Raw genomic sequence first — 24502 nt, 5'->3', positions numbered from 1 at the left:
TCCACAATCTATATTAATATATGCTGGATACAAAAAGCCCAGCGCAACCCAGATTCTTCTGACTTCACCTAAATCTTTAAAGTCATGCTAAGAGACAGCAGTTTGAACACTGGTAAGCTTCATTTCTCCCTCGGTATAAATTGAATGGAGATATATAATGCAGTTTCAATTAGAAACCGTGGGCTTCTATTGCAGGTAGCAAATTCCTTATCCACTTTTTTTAAAGTGGTAGCCTTTAAATGAAGACAGCATAAATTAAATTAATTGCATTTCCCTGTGACTTGTACAATCACAACTTGGGTAGGAACACTATGCTTCAAACCACCAGCTAGCAAACGAACAATGGCGTCTGGGACACCGGTACTGAACAGACACAGCTCTTGTCAAGAGGCAGCCAAGCTGTTTATGGGAGCCAGGTGATTTGATTTTATCATGCTGGTTCTATTGGATTTGCACAGGATGCCATTTAGTTTCTGAGCTCAATTCAATTTCTGCTGGCTCAGCTCCACATCACTTTCATGCTGCTGGAATTTGTTGAACAGGTTGAACACTGTTAACTCATTAAACTGAGTGTATGCTGGGATGGGCTTCTCTTTTTTTAATGAATGACGCTTGGGCTGTTCTGACCTTATTACCGTATTGTTAGCCACTCTGCGTCACAACTTTGGAAAAATAAGCAGGACAGAGATTTCGGAAAACAAATGAGTAAGAGGCAGCCAATACCATGGAACACAAGACAATTCCAACTGAGGCAAAGCGGTCCTCCTCCTGGGTCTCTAATAAGATTGGAATACCAGTGGAATCACCCCAGATAGCTAAAGAACAGCTAAGAAAATTAATACCCATTTACATAGCAATTCTTTCAAAACATGGGTGTGGGTTTTTTATATGATTGGCTTGTACTTTTAATATTAGGTGAAATCCTGGAGACACACTTAACACTTACTTGGAGGATAAGGTACTGCTGTTCTGCCGTCCTTGCCCAGAGGGCGCTCTTCTGTCCCCACTGCAGGTATTTTTGATGACCGAAGGGCAGGTGAGGCAGCCTAGATTTAGGATTTTTTTGAAAAGACCTCATTAAAAGCAAATAATACCTCTTTGAAACCAAACTGGCCATAACACAACTTCACAGCCTTTTCTGTTTATTCCATTTTAAATAAAGCAATGAATAGCACCTCTTAAATGAAAAAAAATCAAGGGGAGGGGGCGGAGAAACCTAATTTTGCATCATTCACTCGTTTTTATATTTTTTTTAATGGTTTAGAAAGTCAACTTACGTCTGTGTGCTTTTTACAAATGAATTTTTTGTGTGCTGGTGTTTCCCATGAAACTGGCAGCGGAACACGACTACTTTATTAACCCACATCAGCACAAAGTGAAATTTCTGGTATCGTGGGCAAAGTGAATGGAAACAGGGGGGGGGGGGGAACATAGAGAAAAAGAATTTGGTGTATCTGCTGCATTAGACACAGACTTTGCTCTCATGCTGAAATCTTCCTTTGGGGCAAGAGGAGTGGCTGTGGAATGACATTCCATTTACCACGTAGTTCACACTATGGGGAAAACTGGAGGCTTTCAAACACAGGTTGTATGCCCATCTGTCAGGGAATCTTTAGCTGTGAACTAGATGGACCTTGGAATCCCTTCCAACTCTGCAATTCCATGAAATCAGATGTAGGAGAAATCAAGTCCCAAAATTCCCTGAGATTATATATTACTCCAAAGGGAGAGTGACACCAAGAGTATATAGCATATCTTAACACATCACACACTTACTCCAGGATCATCTTCATCTGAGTTATCGAAGAGGTTGTCTAAATCATGTAGTGAAGGGGCCAAATCTGTTACTTGTGTGAGGCTACTAGAACCAGCTCGGCCTGCGGCATTATCTTGCCGTGTGTCTGCAGGGAGGATGGAGAGAGAGAGAAAAGAGGGGGCGGGGGGAAGAAACATCAAGGATTTTAGACATCAGGCAGAAAGGCATTAAATCACACTCTCCAAAAACACAATTGCTGTATTCCAAAGTTTATCTTTTAAAATAATCAGCTGGACATATGTGGACATATTTTCAGGTGCCGAGCAACATTGCAGTTGTACCTTGGTTCTCTAACTTAATCCGTTCCAGGAGTGTTCAACTCCCGAAACTGTTCGAAAACCAAGGCACAGCTTCCAATTGGCTGCAGGAGCTTCCTGCACTCAAGCGGAAGCCGCGCCGGACATTCAGCTTCTAAAAAACGTTCACAGACTGGAACACTTACTTCTGGGTTTGCGGCATTCAGGAGCTGATTTATTCAGGAGCCAAGCCGTTAGAGAACCAATGTACCACTGTACTACTGTCCCCTGTTTTCTACTAATTGCTTGTGTCACAGTTCATCACTAAAGTATTACTGCCTTATGATTCTTATTAAGATGTCGAGTGGCATCTTTCACAAGAAGGGCCCGACACATTTTCACATACCTGTTTTAGGAGCAGAACTGAAAATGGACATTGCATCTTTCCCATCTGGAATGGTGGTGGAATGGCCTGCCGCAGAAATCTCTTTAGTTGCTGTTCCATCTTCTGACTGCAAACAGAGAATTTAATCAACCACAATTTCCTTAAAAGAGTTAGAAAAGTAAAATAAATCCAGGTGAGTAGTTCTGAGCTCTTACAACCTCACACCCACTGCTTTCAATGGTGTTGCAAATAGTTCTTCCGGTAACTATGCAATAACAACCTGTCACATGGGATGCGGCTCCAAACAGCAGATATAATGCCCTCCCCAAAGTAATGTTTCAAAAGCAGTAGGCTCAGTCAAAAACCAAAATAGCAGAGAAAGGTTTGTATGAATGCAGAATATAAAATCACCATGGCTTTCCTGAGCTGTAAGATAATTCAGAAATGATAATTTAATGTATGCTAGCTAGCTTCCGTATTCAGGTAATGTGTGTCCCAACTATTTTAATGAGGATTCTTAAGGATCTTTATTTCACAATGAGCTTTTCCAATCAATCTGGAATGGGGGTCCTGCATCTGCCAACGGCATTGCCAAGAAGTGTCCTACTGAAGTGAATGGAATTCTTTTCAGCAGTGCAAACTCTAGGTGCAGAAGACCTGGTTCATTAAAGCCTCCCTTATCCTCCATGCTAGGGTCCCAATCTGGAACACTCTCCTTCAGCATGCAGACTTTTTTAAAAAAACAAACAAGAACAATTACCAACAAACTTTGACTTAAAGGTACAGCTACATAGTTTGTATTACGTTAAGTTTGGACCTTGGGCAGAAGGGAATGTCTCACGAAGGGCCTTAGGCTCAGTGGTAGGCTACATACTTTGCATGCAGAAAGTCCTATTGTTCAATCCCCGGCTTGTCCCAGAAGACTCCTGTTTGAAATCCTGGAGAGCAATCAGTGTTTACAACACTAAGCTAGGTTGGATTAATGCTCTAACCTGGTATAAGGCAGCTTCCTGTCTCTCTATGGCACAGACATGTGGCATTTTAAAATGGCAAAAGTATTCAGAACTATTATATTTACTCATAGGCAAACATAATCACTTACAGCTCAACTGTGTGTGTGTTTGCATTGAAGCAAGTACTATTGTACTGAGTGAGTGGTAAGCCATCTGGCAGCATGCAGCCATTCAACAGAGCTTTCACTTTGGTAAGTATATGCTGGATTGCAACCTTAATCAATTAAAATTATTATATCTAAATCTACAAAGAAATTTTTCAACACAAGACATAGAATTTAAGACTTCAAAGGTCTGGGTTGTAGTACAACAGACAAAAATTTCCAAGCAAGAATCACTGCACTCAAAAAAATATTGTGCTACTAGTTTGACAGCATACCTTATTCTTCTTCAGAGATTCTCTATCAGCTCCAAGCTTGCACTTCTTAGTGCCAGTGAAGCTGTATTTGATATCACCATCCTGAAATGTGTAAGGATCGCTGACATCTCCCAAACATTCACCAGGTTGCTGTATTAGAGGTAAGGGGTCAAGATAATTCATTGCTGGCACTGAGGGGGTTTCTTCCAAGATTTTAAATCTTTTATTAGGTTGTGCTAAGAGCCTAAGAGAAAAGGAAACAGAAAAACAGTAAAGTCTGTTCTGCAGATTTATAGATTTTTCTTACACAAACACAGCTAATATAATTCCTCTTCTGGTTCGATATAGCTGAAACAAAATGCTTCTTTAGCAGAGCATTACGAATCTACTGGCTGACTTGTAAGCTTGCATTCTGGCCTAGCCACAGAAAGAACAGAATCTTACAGACACATCACTGAATCAAAATCTCCCCCATAACCAGAAACATTATGGTATACTTAGAGCATCTGCAGAAGTGGATACTGGAGAAAATATGGCAATAATCCTCCTCTTTACACCCAGTTTTAATGGTTGTTAGCTACCTTTCAGATGTCTTTGAAAATGGAAATATGTGTTGCAATAAAACAAAGAAAGAAATGTTCAAACCCCTTTAGACATTATCTTGCTGTGCAGGAACAGGATGCACAAGTTTCCTGTTCTTCCTTTTCCTCTGCAAGATTGTTGTATTGGAAATATAGCTCTTACATTTCTCTCCCAGATATGTGGGGGGAGAAGTATACTTCTGGCACAGTTGTGCAGGATCAAGAGCATCTCATTTTTATGTGCTGTGGTGGACAACATTTTCCCCCCATCAAGGGCTCCATGTTCTGGGAGTCAATCGGGGGGAGGGCGGGAGGGCATGCCAGTGGTAGGTGGGGCCAAAGCCAGCAGTGGCCAGGGCCACCGCTTTTCTCTCCTCCTCATTCCTGCCTAGTGTGGGTTGGTGGGGTAGAAAGAGCTTGCTCTTGACACAAGTCTGAACTGATCTATCTCAGGGGGCTTCTGAAATTAAGATGAGCGCCACATGTGACCTTAGGGCTGCAGGCTGTCCACCCTTGTCATATGGAACATATGGCCTGAGAGCGCTTTTCTGTCCTCCAAGTCCTTCAAGCCTGGTCTCACGTGAAGAGCTCACTTTAGGACATTGATTTAGCCATCACTGAGATACACGTGTGAAAAATTCAAAAATATTTTTGGAGATGTTCAAAGTGCATGCAAGTTTCATTCACCCCTATCTCCCATACGCCCAGCCAAAAGTTCAATTAGCTCTGTCGCAGCCAAAATAACAAGAACATATAACAACTGTAAAAGGCTCAAGGAGTCTGAGACATGACCACAGGGCTGTCCTTCCACACTGGCCATAATGATAGGGTAAGGTTCATTTCCAAACAGAATTCAGCCTGCAAAACCCTAGGCTCTGATTTAAGCACAGTATTTCTGGAATGGATCTGGTACCTACTGCATTCTTCATCTGTTCTACGCACACCTAGAGATCACTAGCCACTTGTTGTGCTCGAGTTTTGCAGGCACATAAGGGGAAGAGGGGGGAAAGTTAATGAGGAAATGCCCAAAGCCTCACTTTATATGCCCTCTGATGTAAAATGGGGCATTCTGATGTAGCATTCTGGAGGTCTCCAAACACAAATAGAAGGTACTGCTGCAGAATCAATTCTAAACTCCAAATTTCTGGGAAAGTGAAATCAATCAACTCAGATCTTTGCCAATCCTTTCTAGAGTGGAGAATTTTGTAAAAGGCAAGCTAAAGCATTTGGTATAGGTATTACAAAAACATGCTAAAAAGCTCCTTAATGACTTTTAAGAAGTGTAACTGCCACACTCTCTTGCAGTAGAAATATAGCACTCCCTGCAACACTGATGTCTGTGAAAGCAAATTTGAGTATTTCTGTTCGACTCTTATAACAGCTGTGGTCATTTCTGGACCAGGATAGCTTGACCACTTCAAGACTAGATTATAGCAATATACTCTTGAGGGCTTGCACTTGGTTCTGAAACTGCAGTTAGGGCAGAATGCTGCAGCACGATTGCTGACAGGAGTAAGAATCCTACCAGCATATTACACTTCTGCTAAAAAATCTGCACTGGCTGCCAATCTTTTACCAGGCTAAGTTCTAGGTATTACTTAATAGTATATAAAGGTTTTAACAGCTTGGGACCAGCTTACTTGAGGGATTGCCTTGCCCTGGACATGCCTACCCAACCGCTTTGATCTGCAGAACTTCCAGTTTTAAAAGTGCCATGTAGTGTACTTTCCTCATTTGCTTTGGAACTCCCCGCCTATTAATATTAGGTAAACACCCCTGTTATACTGCTTTAGATGCCTGCTAAAAACTTGACTGTGGCAGGACTATCCAGATACATAGTTTAGTTATGCATGCTTGTTTTTAACATTTGTTGATTTTATCTGTGTCCTATTGATTACCGTATTTTTTGCACCATAACACTCACTTTTTTCCTCCAAAAAAGTAAGGGGAAATGTCTGTGTGTGTTATGGAGGGAATGCCTACGGGTGGCATGCCTACGGATTTTCCTCCTCTAAAAACTACGTGCGTGTTATGGTCGGGTGCGTGTTATAGAGCGAAAAATATGGTAATTTCTATGTTGTTTTATGTTCACCACTTAGGGGATTGTTTTTTGATTGAGCCATTTGCAATCTTTTTCTAAATAAACAATCTCTAGGTAAAACAAAGTTAAACATCATATTAGCACAGATTTAGGCTTTGATGAGGACTGAAAGTTCTATGTAACCTCAGGAAACAGCTGGCATTTTCTTTCTATAATTCTAGATAGCTCACAACAGGGTGCACACGTATTTCCATGATCTGAGGCTGCCTTTAGCACCAGAACAGCAAGGCAAGGGAAACCAGTTGCCCACATCTAAAAAGTTTAAAACTATCCAATCTTCTCATGGACATGCAGGAACATTCATCATTTCTAGTATTTAATAGCATTTATTTAGAAGTCAAATCTAATTCTCAATAGTAAAGTCCTTTTTAAATATGTTACCTTCACTTGCTATGATATTCCTTAAGGAGTTTCTGCAATAAACTACTCATCTGGGGGGTGGATGGAAGGGGGTATGTTTGTGTTCAAATAGGGTAAAACATGGATCAAACAACAAAATTGGCTTCTATGTGGCTACATGTCCAGACAGGGAATCATTTGGAACAAGAGACCATGGTTAACTAAAGTAATCAAATTATTATTGTTATTGTTATTAGCTTTATCTTGCTCAGGGCAACCCAAACAACAACAAAACAGATGGACAAAAACCCCCACATAGATACATTAAAACCAAGAGGAACATCCCACCCACTTCTAAAGGGTCACAGAGAGTTAAAGGCTAAAGGCCTGATTATAAAGTCTTTGCCTGCCACCTAGCAAAAAGTATTAGGATTACTGCTTTCCAGAGCAGCTCACCACATGCAGAGTCCCAAAGAAGATTCTGAAAGGACTCACAATGTAACAGAGTCTAGCAATAGTGTTGATTCACTCAGAAAGGAATCCAGTAAGTCCACAGCAGCTTCTCATACTGAAGATAACAGTGAAATATTCAAGACAGAAAAACTAATCACGCCACTCTCTATTGTAGGCCCCTGTCAAGTTCTTTATCACCTTGACACTCAGCTCACCATCTTCCACTTATGGCACTCCCACCTCCTTGGAGACTTCAGAATTCACACAAATACACCATATTCTCCTTCAGAGTTCATCACCTCTGTTGAATTGACTTTCTACTAGCAGCTATGACTGCTGTGAACTGCTCTGTCTTGGACCATTCTGCTGTGGAGTTAGATGACTTGTTTTACAATTACTGTCTCTTTCAACAATGAATGCACCCTACCTCCATTGGTCCTCACTTCGCCCCTTAGATCAAGTGGTCACTACTCCAGAGCCTATGAAAATCTACCCAACCAAAAAAATGACACAAGAATTCACATTGCTTGCTTTCTAGATTTGCTATTGAAGCATTTGTTGCTTCCTCATATAATCACTTCTTATCCTTAGGGATACCAATGTAAAGCAATTTTCTTCAGAATCCACATAATCATCTTTAATCCCAGGTTTACAGCTATTTCATTTGGCCTAACATCTACAGGGCTGCATCAGTGTGGTACTCAAGAGAACCCTTTCCCATCTTCCCCAGGTTTAAAGAACAGTTCAATGGAGGGTTTGTAGCTCTGCAAGGGGCATCGGGGTCTCCTAACAACACTCAGTATCCTTAACAAATTATGGTTCCTGAGATTCTTTGGGGGAAAACATGTTGGGCTTTTAATAAATTGTTAGTGGCACTCCTGAGAACTCTTCTCACTTGCTTTTGCTATATTCAGGAGCAGACAAAAATCTCCTGTAACATCTAAAGGTAAAGCACCCCTGGATGGTTAAGTCCAGTCGAATTTGACTATGGGGTGAGGCGCTCATCTCACTGTTCAGGCCGAGAGAGCAGGCGTTTGTCTGCAGACAGCTTTTACAGGTTATGTGGCCAGCATGACTAAACCATTTCTGGCACACAGGACACCGTGATGAATGCCACAGCACACCGTTTACCTTCCCGCCAAGCAGTACCTATTTATGTACTTGCGCTGGTATGCTTTCGAACTGCTAGGTTGGCAGGACCTCGGATAAAGCAACAGGAGCTCAACCCGTCCGGATTTGAACTGCCGACTTTACGAGGCCCTAGAAGCTCAGTGGTTTAGACCACAGCGCCACCCAAGTCCCTGTCTAGTTTCACCTATAGCCACAAAACACTGGTACCAGGCCTTCTGACTTTGAATATCCGTTGGTACCATCCCAGATTTGTTTCCAGGCAGTCACAATACATCACCAAAGAGGTAAAGGTCTCACAGTTCTTACAGAGGTCAACAAGGTGGTCCTCCTTGAACATTCAACAAAAATGTTCTTATTTGCAACCGAATTACTTTGACTACACTGGACAACTTTTGAACACAGTCACTGAAGCAGCAATCACAGTGGGAGGTATGCTGTGACTCTATACACAAAGGCACAGAAACAGACAGCAAGACAATGATATACAAATCTCACAAGTTATCCACAATAAAAGCAACTATGTCTGCTTGAAACTTGCTCTTCCCATTATTGAACGCACCCTCCCAAAACCTTGCAGAGGAGGGAGGCAGAAACAAACCTCCACTCAGCCTTCCCCCACCACCTAAGGCTAATGATTTCAACTGTTTCACAAATATATATGTGAATATGGCACACTTTAAAAGTAGTGATCCATGTGTAAACATTTGGTCTAACGCAAACATGGGAGCGCTCTTGTGGTATTTTACTTCTGCATAAAAATTATACAGCTCGACCAGCACATACTGCAATTCCACAACAGGAGTGGTGCCATATAAAAGCCTGTCAATGAACTTTAAAAAGTGCCTATCATTTCCTCTCTAAAACTATGACATGGCATTTCCTATTGGCCTTTAGAGGGAGACATTAATGCACTGTACAGTATGAAACTATTGCCTGCCACTCGTTCAGCCCAGCACAGAACAGGAAACAGCATTGAACCTCACATTTTTTTCAAGCTGTGCTTTTACTCTCCATTTTGTCTGAAAACCTAAGACCCAAAAGCTCATGGCTTGGGTCTTTTCCTGTACTAAATACATGCATTGTTATCCAAGACATATAGAAGGACCACTAGCCACCAACACCCGGAGCAACCTCAAATGGCAACACCTGGGACAGACAATAAGTCTTCCGGGAGTGTCCTTACCTTTTTAGTGCAGTGCTCTCAGGGGCAACATCCATTTTGGTGTCGTATCTCTCACACTGGAGTTCTGGTGGGCTGAAGTCTGGATCCCCAGCTGAAGGAAGAACATATCCCTGCCATTTATTTGATGACTCTTGGTTATGTATAACCCCACAATATAAAGCTGTCTCGCTGACTTCTGCCATCAGAGGAAGCCTCTGGCCCAAGAGGACTGTCCTTTCCTCTGCGCTGGCCATAGGCTGGAGCTCTAATCCATTGCTGTAGAGGGCTGGATTTACAGGAACAGATGGAGGGTCCAAACTGTCTGCTTCCTGCCCCCTTGGCTGGGGGCTAAGTGTGGGAGGCAGAGGGGATGTTGGGGAATGGGGGGAATCCATAGGATTCAAATTTGTTTGTTTGCTTGGGTGCCTGGGTGGAAGAGTGAGCTGTTTTTCATATTTCCTGTTGCTAGGGGCTTCCAAAGAGGGCTCCATCCCCGCCAAGGCCAGCTTTTGTCCCGAAGGGTCCTGTTCCATACACAGCTCTTCAGTGACAGACGGACGATGGTGAAATGGCAGCAGCGATCTTTTTTGGAGTTTTTCCGACTTCTCCTGCCTCTCTGTGGTTTTGTGCTTAGAGGCAGGAGGTGGCAAAGCAGAAGAGGATGAGGATCCTGCGCCAAACCCTGGTTGTGATATCGTTGGTGGACGACTGGAACCCACAGCACAGCGCTGCTTGAAAAGCTTATGCCTGGAAGAGAAACAGCAAGAAGAATTTACCAAGTGGACTGTAAAGAAGAGTAAAGAGGGTGAAGTGTTAAATTTGTATGCTGATGCATCTAGATTTCTCCTCCATCTCATTTGTAAGTGGCTTTGCAACAGTAGCAAGTTATTTTGGTGATTCAATCTGTTTCGAACCTGTCACTACCTTGACTTTCACATGAACTCCCCTGACAGCTAGATAAAACCAGTCGTCATGAAATACTCAAATCATGTGTAAAGCATTTTCTGGATAATCCTATGAATTTGTTCTGGAGGGGGACAAAAATATATATTCACTTGCTTGTTTCCTCATCTCCTTAGAATGAAGACTTCTTCTACACAGTCATTCATCATGGAGACTCAAGATCGGCCCTCCACACCAAGCCAAATCTGTCATCAGTTTTACGGGTAGTGAAAGGGGTGGTTGTCTCTAGAGAGGGTGAGAAACCTCATGCAAGTTCATGCAAAACTCCAACTATGTGCTGTGAGGCAGCAGGACTGTGGACATCTGTCCCGTCTACCAAGCATACTTTGCTGCAACCTCTGCTCTGCCATATGTTTAAGCCATAATGTTGACCAATATGTCTAACCTACAGAGGCATGGACCTAAGAAGCCCCATCATTGACGCCTTAAGCAAACTGACTCTATGTGGCTGCTTTTATGACAGATTATAAGGCACTAGAGAGAACAACCAACTTTTGTAATAGACCAACAAGTTTGAAGGGATAGGTACACACTCTGATTATAAAGATTGGTATGACTGACCAGGAAGAAAGCAGCTCAGGCATTATACAATAAAAAGTTAGTAAGTCCCATCTTTTAAAGCTGGTGCTACAATGTAAGATTTGACTCTGGCCTTAGGAAGCCAAAACAAGAATGCCTTGCCAAATCCAGTGAAACTGCTGCCAGCTCTTAGCAGGCACTTAGCAGACTGAATGGCTTTTGGGATGATCCCACAACTTTGTTAAGCAGAAGCTAAGCATGTGCTTGTCTGGCACAACCTTTAAACAGAGAGCTCCCCCCAAAAAACAAACAGGTACTCATGACAGAAACCACCCTAATCATCTTGAGAATTATTCTCTACTGCACTGACCTGGAGCAAGAACAGCACACTCTTTGGACTGGATCAACAAAATCCCAAGTAACACAGCTTCTGGGGGCCTCTTCCTCCACGTTAGTAGCAGTAATTTGACTCCTCCTGATGCACAAAGAAATAATTATTTAGAAATAAGTCAGCAGTCACCACGGTAGCAGAATTCAATTTGTGATCTTATAAGCTACAGAAAAAGAATGCTGTGATCATTAGAGAATCTTGCAGCAACTACAACTGGGCACAAATCCTGGGCCCTTTGTTGTTCATCATCTTTATAAACAATTTGGATGAAGGCACTGAGGGGGTGCTCATCAAATTTGCAGATAACACCAAACTGGGAGGGGTGGTCAAGATGGCCTTAACCGTTTGGAGACCTGGGTCCCAACTAACAAAATGAATTTCAACAGGGACAAATGTAAGGTTCTGCACTCAGGCGGGGGCAGAGCACCCAGCACAGGTGAGGGGGCAGCCACGATGGCACCCCACCAGGATCGTGCTGCCCGGGGCGGTGCACTCCCCCCGCACTCCTCTTCCTCCGCCAGTGTCTGCACTTAGGCAGGAAGAACCACATGCACAAATGTAAAATGGGGGACATCTGATTTACTAGCAGTACATGTGAAAAGGATCTAGGGATGTTAGTGGGCCACAAGCTGAACATGAGTCAACAGTGTGATGCAGCAGCAAAAAAAGCTAATGCTATTCTAGGCTACATCAATAAAAGTATAGCTTCCAGATCAAGGGAAGTAATAGCACCACTGTATTCTGCCTTGGTCAGACCACACCTGGAATACTGTGTCCAATTCTGGACACCACAATTTAAAAAGGACATTGACAAGCCAGAATGTGTGCAGAGGTGGGAGACCAAAATGGAAATCAAGGCTTATGAGGAAGAGTTGAGGGTACTGGGTATGTTTAGCCTGGAAATGTGGAGACTGAGAGGAGAGATGATAGCCATTTTCAAATATTGAAAGGGCCGTCACATGAAAGATGGAACAAGCTTGTTTTCTCCTACTCCAGAAGCTAGGGCCGAAACCAAACATATCTGACAAAACAACCAAAGTGGGAAGTACAGAAATTAAAACTAGGAATCCAAAACCTTTAGAAATACGTAGTAAAAACCTTAAAGGGCTAAGTGTTGAAAGCAACCATACACAGATACCTTTAAGTGTCAAGTGGCAGCTTTCTCTCAGAAGACATCCAGCAGTGGTTGTGACAAGCCTCCACTGGCCCATTTTCTGAACTACACAATAACCTTAACTCTGGGTTGCAACATGAAGCTGCCAAAGTAGTACAGAGCTCCATCCTTCATTCTACAAAGTCAATCAGTAATTGGATGCCTTATTTAAGATTAATAAATTATTAAATGGAAATAAATTAAAAGCAAGCCATGTTCCATTTCCCCTATAATTATTATTGCACCTTAATAAAGCACACATCCCCATTTTTCTCATATATATATATATATATATATATATATATATATATATATATGCTTTCGTAGATTTTCACGGGTATAGGAATGCAGGTTTTGGTGTCTTCGGGTGTCTTCCCGTGTAAGAGTCGGGGTGTCTGTGCGACGTTTCGACGAGGTCTCACTCGTCATCTTCAGGCTGGTGCTTTCGGCTTCTTGTTACTGGAACAGAGCTCATTTTATATATAAAATGTATGTATGTCTGAGGCAAGAGCTCTTCCTTAGGGTAGAGGACCATACATAGTTCACGGACAGAACATGTCCTTTGCATGCAGAAGGAAGCAGATTCAATCTCCCACACTTCCAGATAGGGATGTTCTTAAATTTGTTTGACTCACAGTTCTTTTGTAGTACCTCAGGTTTCAACTCAGGGTTAAGGCCACAGTTTATGATGCCATGTTCTTCACACATGGCACAACATGAGGAATCTCCTGAACCTTCAAGGGAAGAGAGCTGTGCAATCCCTGAGCTTATCTGACTAAAAACTAGACAGACTTTCTTCCTACACTCTGTGCAAGCCCTCCACCAGCACAGGTTATTTTGACTCAGCTCCGCTACTGAGCCAGCCACTAACCTTCACAACAACAAGACAAGACAATGCTTCTACATGGCATATTAAAATGCAAATGAGGAAAATGTTATCTATGGGAGGGGGAAAAACACCACCCTGATAACTGTTAGAACTGGATGCCAACTGCAAGTCGAAACAGAGGAAAACACGTGTGATTATTCTCTTACTTGGACTGTGTCCTGTTGAGGATACATTCCTTCCAAACTCGGCGGACCATACGATTCTGGAATTTTGGAGGAATCTTCCCTGATTTCTTTGGACTTTGCACAGTGACCATACCGTCTGGTGCTGCTGAATGGCTGACTGTGCTTGGAATGCCTCCACTTTCACCTGCAAGATAAACAACAACATCATAGGATACAGTCATACCTCATGTTGCATTACCGTATTTTTCGCTCCATAAGACGCACCTGACCATAAGACGCACCTAGTTTTTGGAGGAGGAAAACAATAAAAAAAATATTCTGAATGAAACAGTGGATGTATGATTTTTGTGGTTCATGCTGTGGCCACAGACATTTGATTTGACAGTGAGTTTGGGGTAGCCCAATGCAAAAATCCTGGGAATCCATGTGGACCTGTGCTTTGTAACCACGTTTTTGAGCCATTGCGGCCCCATGAAACAGTGGATGCCTGGGTTTTTTTTTGGTGCAGGTGGTAGCCATGGACATGCTATGTGATCTGATGGTGAATTTGGGGTGACCCAATGCAAAAATCCTGAGGATCCATGGGCTTTTACCTCCCCCCTCCCAGGCAGCCTCCTTTATCTCTAGCATCCCTTATCTCTCTCCCCGATCAGCAAACGATCAGCGGCTTTCTTTCAACACCCACTTCACTCTTTCTAAAAAAATAAAACAGCATGATCTGCTTTTTGCCCCCGGGCAATTCGGCTCCAGGGACCATGCATTCACTCCATAAGACGCACAGACATTTCCCCTTACTTTTTAGGAAGAAAAAAGTGCGTCTTATGGAGCAAAAAATACGGTAGGTTCATGTTGCGTCTTTTCGGCTTGCGAACACGGCAAACCCAGAAGTGTATACTTCCGGGTTTCGCTGTGCATGCGTGTGCAGAAGCGTTCTGTGCGCTTCGCACATGCGCAGAAGCGCTCTATCGTGCTCCGCACTTGCGCAGAAGCGCCACTCTAGTTGCGGACTTTTCAGGGTGCGAACGGCACCACTGTATAGCAAAAGGTACAAGAGTTAATTCCTGGAAATGATGTTCTTTGGGGGGCCAAAAATGTAGGATTAGAGTGAAAATTCAAGCCAGATCAGATATAACTTCATTGGCTTCATAAACCATAAATGAGTCAGGCTCACATACACTTTGCTCCAACTTCTTCAACTCATAACACCAGCTCTGGCATGGAGATCTTGGTTTGTTTGGACCAGAGTTCCCCGTCATGCCTAATATGGTGAATTCTGGCTTAACCAAAAAAGAATATCCATGTTAAAGTCAGTGCATAAGGAGGGGGAGGGAGAATATGGGTCAAATATTATGTCCAAAACCAGCCTTTCATTTGGGTGACATCTCAAACCTTACATTTATTACCAGCTGCTACATTTATTATCAGACTATGGATTGGTTTGGACGCCAACACCAAACTATGATTTAATGTTACATGAACAGGCCTCAGAGCTCCTATAACTGCTTTGTGAACTCCAGTTCCCTCATGCAGTTCCTTTTTTTGGTGATAGAGCTTGCTGTTATACTTGAAGTGGGGAAACTACGATTTGCACAAACTATGGTATGTTTGCAACCCAGAATTTGGAATCATGGTTTGATTGCTTTTCCATTTGCAAAACAGGAAGCCAGAGAGGGCATAAAGGCAGGAAGAAACGTGGAAATCCAAGGCTTGCTCATATAATGACAAAACACAGTTTGATCTTTAATCTGAATCAAGTTCATTTTTAAATTACTGCAGAGGTTGAGCTGATGTCATGCACAGTCATTCGGGACTGGCAATGTGTCCTCCCCCCGCGCCCCCGCCAAGGCAGTAAAACTGCTTATGAATGGCACCAGCAACGGCTTCTGTTCTCTGTTATGAATGATATCTTTAGACCAATTGGATGAGCGGCAGCACTCTAAGCATGAACTGGAACAGCAGAGGGAGCTTTGAGCTTGCTTAGCCTTCCTAACTGCATGTCACACACTATGTGCTTGAACTGAAAAAGGAGGTAATAGTACAAATCCTCAACAAGGTCAAACATGTTTACAGAACTCCTTGTTCTTATGTCTGGCATGGCCAGAAAAAGCCTTATGAATAAAACACTGAAAGCAGCCAAAGCACTGCTACATCAGAAGGCGAAAAGGCAACCACGCCTGCCCCTGCTGTAAAAGGACGTCTGTGCCAGGGTTTTGTGTTTGCTGTTCTTTCCACCGGCTACAAGTGTTTGCAAACCAGGTTGTACAATGGCATCCTGCTCTCTCACTTGGTTCTTACCATGCTGCTGTCAGCAGCCAAGGTCTCTCAAGGGACAGTTCCCCATCCCAAGTCTATGTTTCTGATCTGCAAATGCTGGCTGACGTGGAGCAAGCATCTGCATGCAGTTGTGATGCTGTCAATAATGCCACAATGATGCAACCCTTCACAGGATCCAAGTCCTGGGTGGCGGCATGCAAACACTATCCTGCACAAGAATGAAGAAACAGGCACCAGCTAGCAACACATTTCTGGGATTTTCATAGACCTGATGTGCTGCATTCATTGACTGCCACATTCACAAAGGCATCAGTTGGAGTGTGCCTAGAAATTTAGACAAATCCTAAGACGTGAGCCAAATTGAGTTTGATTCTGAAAGCTCTACCCAAACACACACACACACACACACACACAGAGAGAGAGAGAGAGAGAGAGAGAGAGAGAGAGAGAGAGAGAGGGGAGGGACCTCTGAAGCAATTCTGACAATGGGGAAAAAACAGTGCAAACCGTGTGTCTGCCAGAAGTGAAACCTTTCTCCTCAAGCTTCCCATATAAGGAAAACACCAAGGTGGGGAGAGGGAGAGCCCTTTTGTGACTGACAGGTCTAGCTTCCAATAAGAGGAAATGATTTTACCAGAGATCTTCAACCACAGTGCTTTGGAGACGGGATGCTTTCCTCTATTCATCGTTCTCTGCTCGTTCTGTCTCTTCTGTGCAGTAACAACTACAACAGGGTGGTCCAACATGTGGCCTGTGAGCCACATGTAGCCCTTGAGGCCTTTTAGGTGGCCCCTGGCAGAGCAGGGAATGGAAGTGGCTCCTGATGCAGCAGCAATGGCAGTGTGACCCAGCTTCAGGAAGGAGGCATAAGGGTTATGGCATGGTCCTAGAATCCTTCCACCTCCTTTTGCAGCTTTCTGGGGGGTGGACCAGATGACCCTCAGGGTCCCTTCCAACTCTACAATTCTATGCTTCTATGATCCACGACATAAGAAGAGCCTGTGGGATCAGGCCAATGTCCAATCTAGTCCAGGTTCTCAATGGGAAACCCACAAGCCAGGATTTGAGCACACTTCTCTCCTGTGGTTTCACCCTGAGTTTGCTTACTAAATATATTAAATCTATTGTGCATTTAACTATATCTATTTAATTAAATATATTGTATTTATTTTTAAAAATATTGAATATATTGCAAACACTTTAATTTACAATGTGGAAATTTCATTCAGCGTGTGGCCCGCGGGCTCTGTGTCAAAATGCTCTTGCAGCTCACTTGGCGTGAGAGGTTGGACCACCCCAATCTAAAGAGCTCTTTGTGGTGGAGTTGAAGCTTTTTGCTTATATTCTAAAATCAGTTTCTAAAATCAGTTTGTTTCTCGTTTTCTTGTATCTACCTCTCATTCCTTCTCAAAAGTCCTATCCACTTAGCCCTTTTGATTTATTCTTGGTGCAGTTTGTTTGACTGAGTCTTTCTTAAGGGTTGGCTTTTGTCTATTATCCCTATCGCTTCCCCCAAGTCCTATATATATACTAGCTATATCATGAGGCATGTACAGGGTGGTGGTACGCCATATGTTGCCATCCCCATCCCACCCCCAGAGACAGAAGCGTTGGCAGTTATAGTCCAACAGCATCCGTAATATAATTAATTGCTAAAGTTGTTCTTTCTTAAAGCCTTCTCACATAGCTTTTTCAAGGAGAAGAGTAATATACTCGCTATAATTAATTGCATCAACACAAAGCAGATCTGCCTACAGTGTGTGCCCAATGCTAGAACCAGCTTATGTCCTTGGACATTGGCAGCCATGCAGGAAAGGAAATTATTACAACCGGATATACCTGTGTAGTGCTGAAGGACATGCCTTGCCTTTACCCAAAGTAAGTTAAGTACTTTCATTGATTTAAAAGAGACACACCACTTTAACAACCATCAAGGAACAGCAGAGGATATTAGATTGAGGTTTCACTAACACATAAAGACATTTTTATGACTATGACTGGAACTCTTTCTGTTTCCTGAAAGCTGCAGAGCTCAGATTTTATAGCGCTCCTCAAAATTTTGCTCCATCACTATACATTAAGAAGCATGTGTTTTGAAAATATTAATTTTACTGAAGGTGTAACTATGCATGGTAGTAACAGACCTATGTATTCAAATGCAAGTCGGTTCCAAACTCTGATTAGGGGAGGGGAGGAAACTTAAAGTAGATACAGGAACAAGGTGCTGAATTCTTCTACTGCTTGCTACATTTGACTTGCACCTTGTCCACCTAAGCAATTTCCCCTTACACTTAATCAAGCCTTTGTTCCATCTAGCTTCACATTATCTACATGAACAGGCCCAGTTCTCCAGAGTTTCAGATGAGGGTCTTTTCTATCACAACCTGGAGATGCCAAGGGCTGACACCAGAACCTTTTGCATGCAAAGTATGTTCTCTACCACTGAGCTATGGTTCCCCCCAGTGCTGGGAGTGCAGTGGTGTTGATGATGTTAGAAAACCTCCTCCCACCCCAGTCCCAATGACAGTCCCCCACCAAAGTCTGCTATTCACACTATAAGTGATGTTTCTGTTCACTGGTGGTCCCAAACTTGGTTGGCGTCTCTACAGCTGTTTAAAATTTAAAAATGAGATGTGGCCATTGCAACTACTGTTGATGTGTCACATCTAGTTTGCCCTAAGGGCTAGAAGAAAGTCCCACCAGGGGAAATACAGATAGCAGGAGGGGATAAACACAAAACATAGCAGACAGAGGAAAGATCCAACAAGCTCTCCCTCCACTTTAAATCACTTTTTATATGAACTGAGCATGAGCTGTCTCAGGGAAAGAACTGCATGGTAGGAGCTGTGCTGTCCTCCTGGCCAGGGCACTGCCTCCTGCTCTGCTCCTGAAAGTGACTCAGCCGGGGCAGGGAGAGTTTCCAAGGAGGGCAAGACAGCCAGAACCAGCACTGACATTGGCAAGGAAGCAGGGTACTTCTATCCAGCACCCTCCTACGGGGAATCCAGCTGCCATCTAGTCAAGGTGTACAAGGGAAGAACTGTGTGGCAGGTGCTGCCCTGCTGTCCTGGTCTGGGCCCTGTCACCTGCTATGAATCCTGGATCTGATGAGGGCAGAAAGAATACTTCTGAGGAGAGCCTGGTCTTTATTAAGGTGAAGACTGCCAGAACAACCACTGACATCAGCAAGGAGCTTCTGTTCTTCTTCTAGACAGGCAGAAAGAATACACACAAAGCTTTTAAAAGAACTGTAAGGTGGCTTCCTCGCTTACCTATGACGGTCTGCTCTGGAGAGGTGGGTGGTGTGAGTAACATTCCACAACTGCTGGGATCTTTCACATTGCCAGCTCCCTGCTGTGTCATGCTGTTGTGGGTTCCTAGCGTGGAAGTGTTCTGTGACACAGGAATATCATTTTGCGAGATAAGAACGAAAGCTGAAGGATATACCATTCGGACGCCACCTGTTAAGGCAGGAGTGAAGCGACAAGAGTAGGCTATGAATGATTTTAAACGTTTCCGATTTAGCGAAATTGTTTCTGCTTCGATACACAAATTTTAACTACACAGCCAAAATCCATTATTCATAAACATCATCTTTTTGAAACGGTCACGTTTGTAACTAATAGGCAGCACGGATCAATAGTCTGAGATCATCGTGAGCTAGAAGACAAAGCAGCTACCAAATCTTAAGGCCAAGTAGTATCTCCAAAATTCTTTAGTATTAACAGATCCATAGTAAAGACTGCTACATATTTTTAACTTTTTGAATGGCGGTCGCAGGAGGGGAAAAGCTATATGAGCAAAATATTGAACATTACCAACTATGACTTCTACTGCCACCGGAAAATCGTCATCATATCCCAGTTCTTCCTCTTTCAAGTTCTCTTTCTTCTTCAACACCATTGGGTAAAAATACTGCCACTCCTCAATTAGCTTCCGGGTTGCTGGGTCTGACATCTTATACGCTTGGCCCGTTAATGTACCACTTAAGCCATAAGGGCTTATCAGCACTGATAAAACAAGGGGGGAAAGAAAAGAAAAAGATAGTTCAGCATACAGCCTCACCTCAGGCCCCAGCACACATTGCAATAGCCTAAACAAATTTACTCTGGTCAGCCCCACTGTATTCAATGGAGCTTACTTTCCAGGAACTGTGAACTGCCCTGGGATCTACGGATGAAGGGTGGTATAATAATAATAATAATAATAATAATAATAATAATAATAATAATAAAAAATAACAACAACAACAATAATATCAAAATGTTGCCCTAATAAGTAGCTTCTTACTATACACAGCTCATAAACTCACATACAAATTAGAAGTATTTTGGCTGGAGGACTGTGGGGAAGAAGCATGTTTTAATTCTGGCCAAATGTATATATATTGTTGTCAATTCAATTTAAAATTGGCTCCTAAACCTTGCAAACCTGGCCAAAGAATGTTCTGTTAAGGACCTCAAAGTACTCTGTGCAGCATTGAGACTCTCAGAGCATGTTGTCCTCTCAGCTGTGGAAAGCAGAGAGATTTAAAAATGTGATAGTAAAGAAGACGCAGCTCAAATTAATTAAGTGTTTTCCTCCTCAAGTGTCATTATTTAAGATCATTTGATGTTTTTAAGGCCACTGAGTTTAAGGATTTAAATCTGGGGATAACTCTGGAGTAAGAAGATTATAGAGTAAGGACGATCCGTCCTCCAGCTGTAGCTTGGCAACTAGCCTTTCATGCAAATCACATGCTAATTAATTAATTGCATGCTAATTGGATGTCTCCTCCCTCATTTCCTGGCCTGTCCACTTCTACAGCCTTCAGTCTTCATCTCTGATCTCTTTTATTCATTCTAGAATGCCCCCATTTTTAAAACATCTCCATATCCCAGTTCTCTTGCTGAGGCTTCCTTTATAAGTTTAATTTGTTTATTTAGTTACATTGGCATCTGACCTCTGTGCTGCCATGGAACCCAAGGCAGAAAATATTTATTTACATGCTACATTTTTACCCTGCCTTTCCTTCAAGGAACTCGAGGCAATGTACAACGCACCCTCCACTTCTAGTTTCAATACTCTTCTGAAAACCTTTTTCCTTCTAGCTGTTCTATAAATTCCTTTCCCCCCCCCCTGCAAACTTATTCAATCATTTCAGAAGCATTCCTTGTCATTTTAAATATACTTTTAATTTCTCTATCTCTTCCTTGCTTCCCTGTTTATTCAACCCCATTTGTAAACTTATCAACTATGGATGGTTTTCAGGCAACAACTTTTAAAAATGTTTTACAGTTTGTACAGCACCAGACACATTGCTGACATCCCACTATCCAGCAAAGCAAGGCATTCAGCTCTGTAAACAATTTTATTCATATAGGAGCCTCAAGGACTAACAGCTGCTGAACTTTATATTCTACAGCAAAAAAGGTAAACGAAGAGGTAAAAGAAACGACATTGCATCAATTATATTGAACATCTCTTTTTGAAAACAATCTGGCATTTTGTAGCAAATTAAGAATATTTAAAATTGCCTAATGAAGAGCTATGGGACGTGGGTGGCAGTGTGGGTTAAACCACAGAGCTTAGGACTTGCCGATCAGAAGGTCGGGGGTTCGAATCCCCACGATGGGGTGAGCTCCCATTGTTCGGTCCCTGCTGCTGCCAACCCAGCAGTTTGAAAGCACGTCCAAGTGCAAGTAGATAAATAGGTACCGCTCCTGCGGGAAGGTAAACGGCGTTTCCGTGCGCTGCTCTGGTTCACCAGAAGCAGCTTAGTCATGCTGGCCACATGACCCGGAAGCTGTACGCCGGCTCCCTCGGCCAATAAAGCGAGATGAGCGCCTCAACCCCAGTGTCGGTCACGACTGGACCTAATGGTCAGGAGTCCCTTTACCTTTACCTTAATGAGGAGCTTGGATATGTGCACTCCTTTTCATTAGAAAAAAAGGTGCAAACAATAATTACTACCCCTTTGCTATTAGGTAGGCAATGCTTAAGGACGTTTAACTCTGCTGGACTATGGCCCTCATCTTGAATTAAGTGATCCTGCTTAAAGTGTCCGTACAGAAACAGCCAAACAGAAATTCATTATTTCACAATTGACTCCTTTGTCTCGCTAGGCAGATATAATCCTTTAGTGCAAAAGGATGCAAGCTGCAAGGCCAGAAGACATGGATTTACTCCTAGATAGTAAAAATGTTCTACTTAGTTTCAGACCGATATTTGTTAATTGTTACAACAACCAATTAGCGCGCACACCTCTTCAGGAAATATATTAATTAACAAATAGAAAACTTCATTTAAACCTGGGGGGTGAGGGTAGTTTAAATCACCAATTTAAGAAAGTCCACCATGTGGCAAATTAAAAGCTCACATTAAGTCCAATTAAAGCAGATATTTGAAGGTGGGAAAGGAAAGGAACACGCTGAAGGTGGAGTCATCCAACAGTGAATAGCACAGAAGGTACTCAAGACATCTATTAAAATGGAGAAGGGGGACCTTCCGTTAATATCAATACTCACACACAGGGGCCCATCAGAGCTGAGGCTTAAAATGACTAGTTTCTTACAGCAGCTACTGAGCTTTAGCGCTGTCTGTCACCAAGCTAAAGTTCTAGGAAGGGTTTATAAATACAGGTCATGTGCTCAAAAACCAGTGCACTATACTTATCATTCAATCAATTAGCCTAGTTTGCCCATCATGCTATGCCAAACCATGGTTTAGCATTTACATGTAAGCATCCAGGCTCCAGGAGGGTTTGTGGCTGCTTTGTTCCTTCTCCTGTCATTCTGCTACTGTGCTACATACACCATGTCACCTAAACATGGGCTCAGGGTTTAACTTCCTCCAGATTAACCACAAGCTGAAACCAAGGTTTGTAACAATGGCATACAACCCATGATTTGTGAAGCAGAGCTAAACAGTAAGCCAGGGTTTGGAAGATATCCTAAGCTTAGTGCACCACAGCAGCAGAGTAAAGGGAGGAGGAGCAAAATGGTTGCATTCTCCCCTCGGAGAGCCCGTGCATTTACATTAAGCCAGGATAAGGTTTTACTCAAGTTATGGACTATGCTGAATCAGCAAAGCTAACAGTTAAAATAAGTGAACTTAACAATGATTACTTCATGGAAGAATAGAAGCCTTTTTCGGACTATTTAAAGAAATGATGAATTTGTGTGAGCAGGATTTGAACTATGAGCAACAGAAGGAATTGAAGACTATTGCATTATTGTTATGATATGAGGTAAAAGGTAAAGGACACCTGGACAGTTGAGTCCAGTCAAAGGCGACTATGGGGTTGTGGCGCTCATCTCGCTTTCAGGCCAACGGAGCTGGTGTTTGTCCACAGACAGCTTTCCAGGTCATGTGGCCAGCGTGACTAAACAGCTTCTGGCGCAACTGAGCACCGTGACAGAAACCAGAGCACACGAAAATGCCTTTTACCTTCCTGCCGCAGTGGTACCTATTTATCTACTTGCACTGGCATGCTTTTGAACTGCTAGGTTGGCAAGAGCTGGGACAGAGCAATGGGAGCTCACCCCATCGCAGGGATTTGAACCGCCGACCTTCTGATCGGCAAGCCCAAGAGGCTCAGTGGTTTAGACCACAGCGCCACCCACGTCCAATGATATAAGAGAGGGGAGAGGGGTGCAGCAAAGGGGAGAGGAAAAAAACACCATGGAAAATGGAATGGGTAGTCAATAAAACAAAAGAAAAATTATTATCTATTGGAATGTCTATGTGATTATTATTTTTGAAAATTTAGTAAAACTTATTTGAAAAAAGTCACTCCAGATGACAAGAAGACACACACATAGGACACCTACCTTGGAATGGCATAGGGGAAGACTGAGCCATGTGGAGATGCTCCTCGCTGATCAGATATATTGGTTGGTGCTGGACGATCTCCACACTTGTACACACATTGCACTCCCCATGAAGGAAGAATGTGAAGGCGCAGGACAAATGCTCACTGAAAGGAAGAGAGAAGAGGGAAACGTGACAAAAGGTCGTTCAATCCTGGGACCAATGCTTCAGAGAATGGCAACAGAGATTCTATGGATCTTGCTGGAACAGAAACTACAACACATGGTGCTTGCATGGGTGTGAACACACTTTCATCTCCAACGTAAGTGGCAGAAACATCAAGCCCTTCCCTGCTGAAAAAGCAGAGAAGCATGTAGCGAAACGGAGCCTGTATGCTGATCAAGACATCATACATTCAGTCTTCACAAGACTTCACACAAGAGTTGGAACTGCTGCAAACTAAAGCTCATGCCTCAAAACAAATCACAATAAAAAACATGAACAAGGTGTTTTACTGCCTTAACCACAATCAAATCCCTTCACAAAAAAGGCATGTTGCAAAACAGGGAGCATGTGCCCCATTAAAATAAGTGCATTTTTAAAGAGTTGAGTTAACTTCTAACTTCCTTTCTTCTAGCAGATCAAGATGATCGGGTGACAGCAAAAACTGCAAGGTTTTTAGCGAGGGCAATCAGAATAAGATCTATTATTTGATTATTGATGTAAACCTCCAAAATGTATTTTGTATAGTTAAGTTTTTACCTCTATCTTCAGTACATTTTATTTTATTGCTATGGCTAGTGGCTAATGCAAATAAAGATT

General features: G+C 42.8%; 1 protein-coding gene across 1 annotated transcript in view; it reads right to left on the bottom strand.

Moving 5' to 3' along the window:
* The window catches only part of MED13L (mediator complex subunit 13L), a 175947-nt gene that overhangs the window by 40890 nt on the left and 110555 nt on the right, over positions 1-24502 (bottom strand). Inside the window, exons 5-14 of the mRNA XM_082202873.1 lie at positions 23701-23846; positions 19708-19899; positions 19162-19350; positions 13637-13799; positions 11428-11532; positions 9597-10322; positions 3830-4052; positions 2459-2564; positions 1777-1901; positions 947-1046 (exon numbers count right to left, since the gene is read on the bottom strand). Of these exons, the coding sequence (XP_082058999.1) occupies positions 947-1046; positions 1777-1901; positions 2459-2564; positions 3830-4052; positions 9597-10322; positions 11428-11532; positions 13637-13799; positions 19162-19350; positions 19708-19899; positions 23701-23846 (2075 nt within the window). The remainder of the gene's footprint in view (positions 1-946; positions 1047-1776; positions 1902-2458; positions 2565-3829; positions 4053-9596; positions 10323-11427; positions 11533-13636; positions 13800-19161; positions 19351-19707; positions 19900-23700; positions 23847-24502) is intronic.

The sequence above is a fragment of the Podarcis vaucheri genome (genome assembly GCF_965113315.1).
Source record: "Podarcis vaucheri genome assembly, chromosome: 16".
In the NCBI taxonomy this organism is placed as follows: Eukaryota; Metazoa; Chordata; class Lepidosauria; order Squamata; family Lacertidae; genus Podarcis; species Podarcis vaucheri.
The sequence above is the reverse complement of the archived record's forward strand: the minus strand, read 5'-3'. Positions and strand labels throughout refer to the sequence as shown.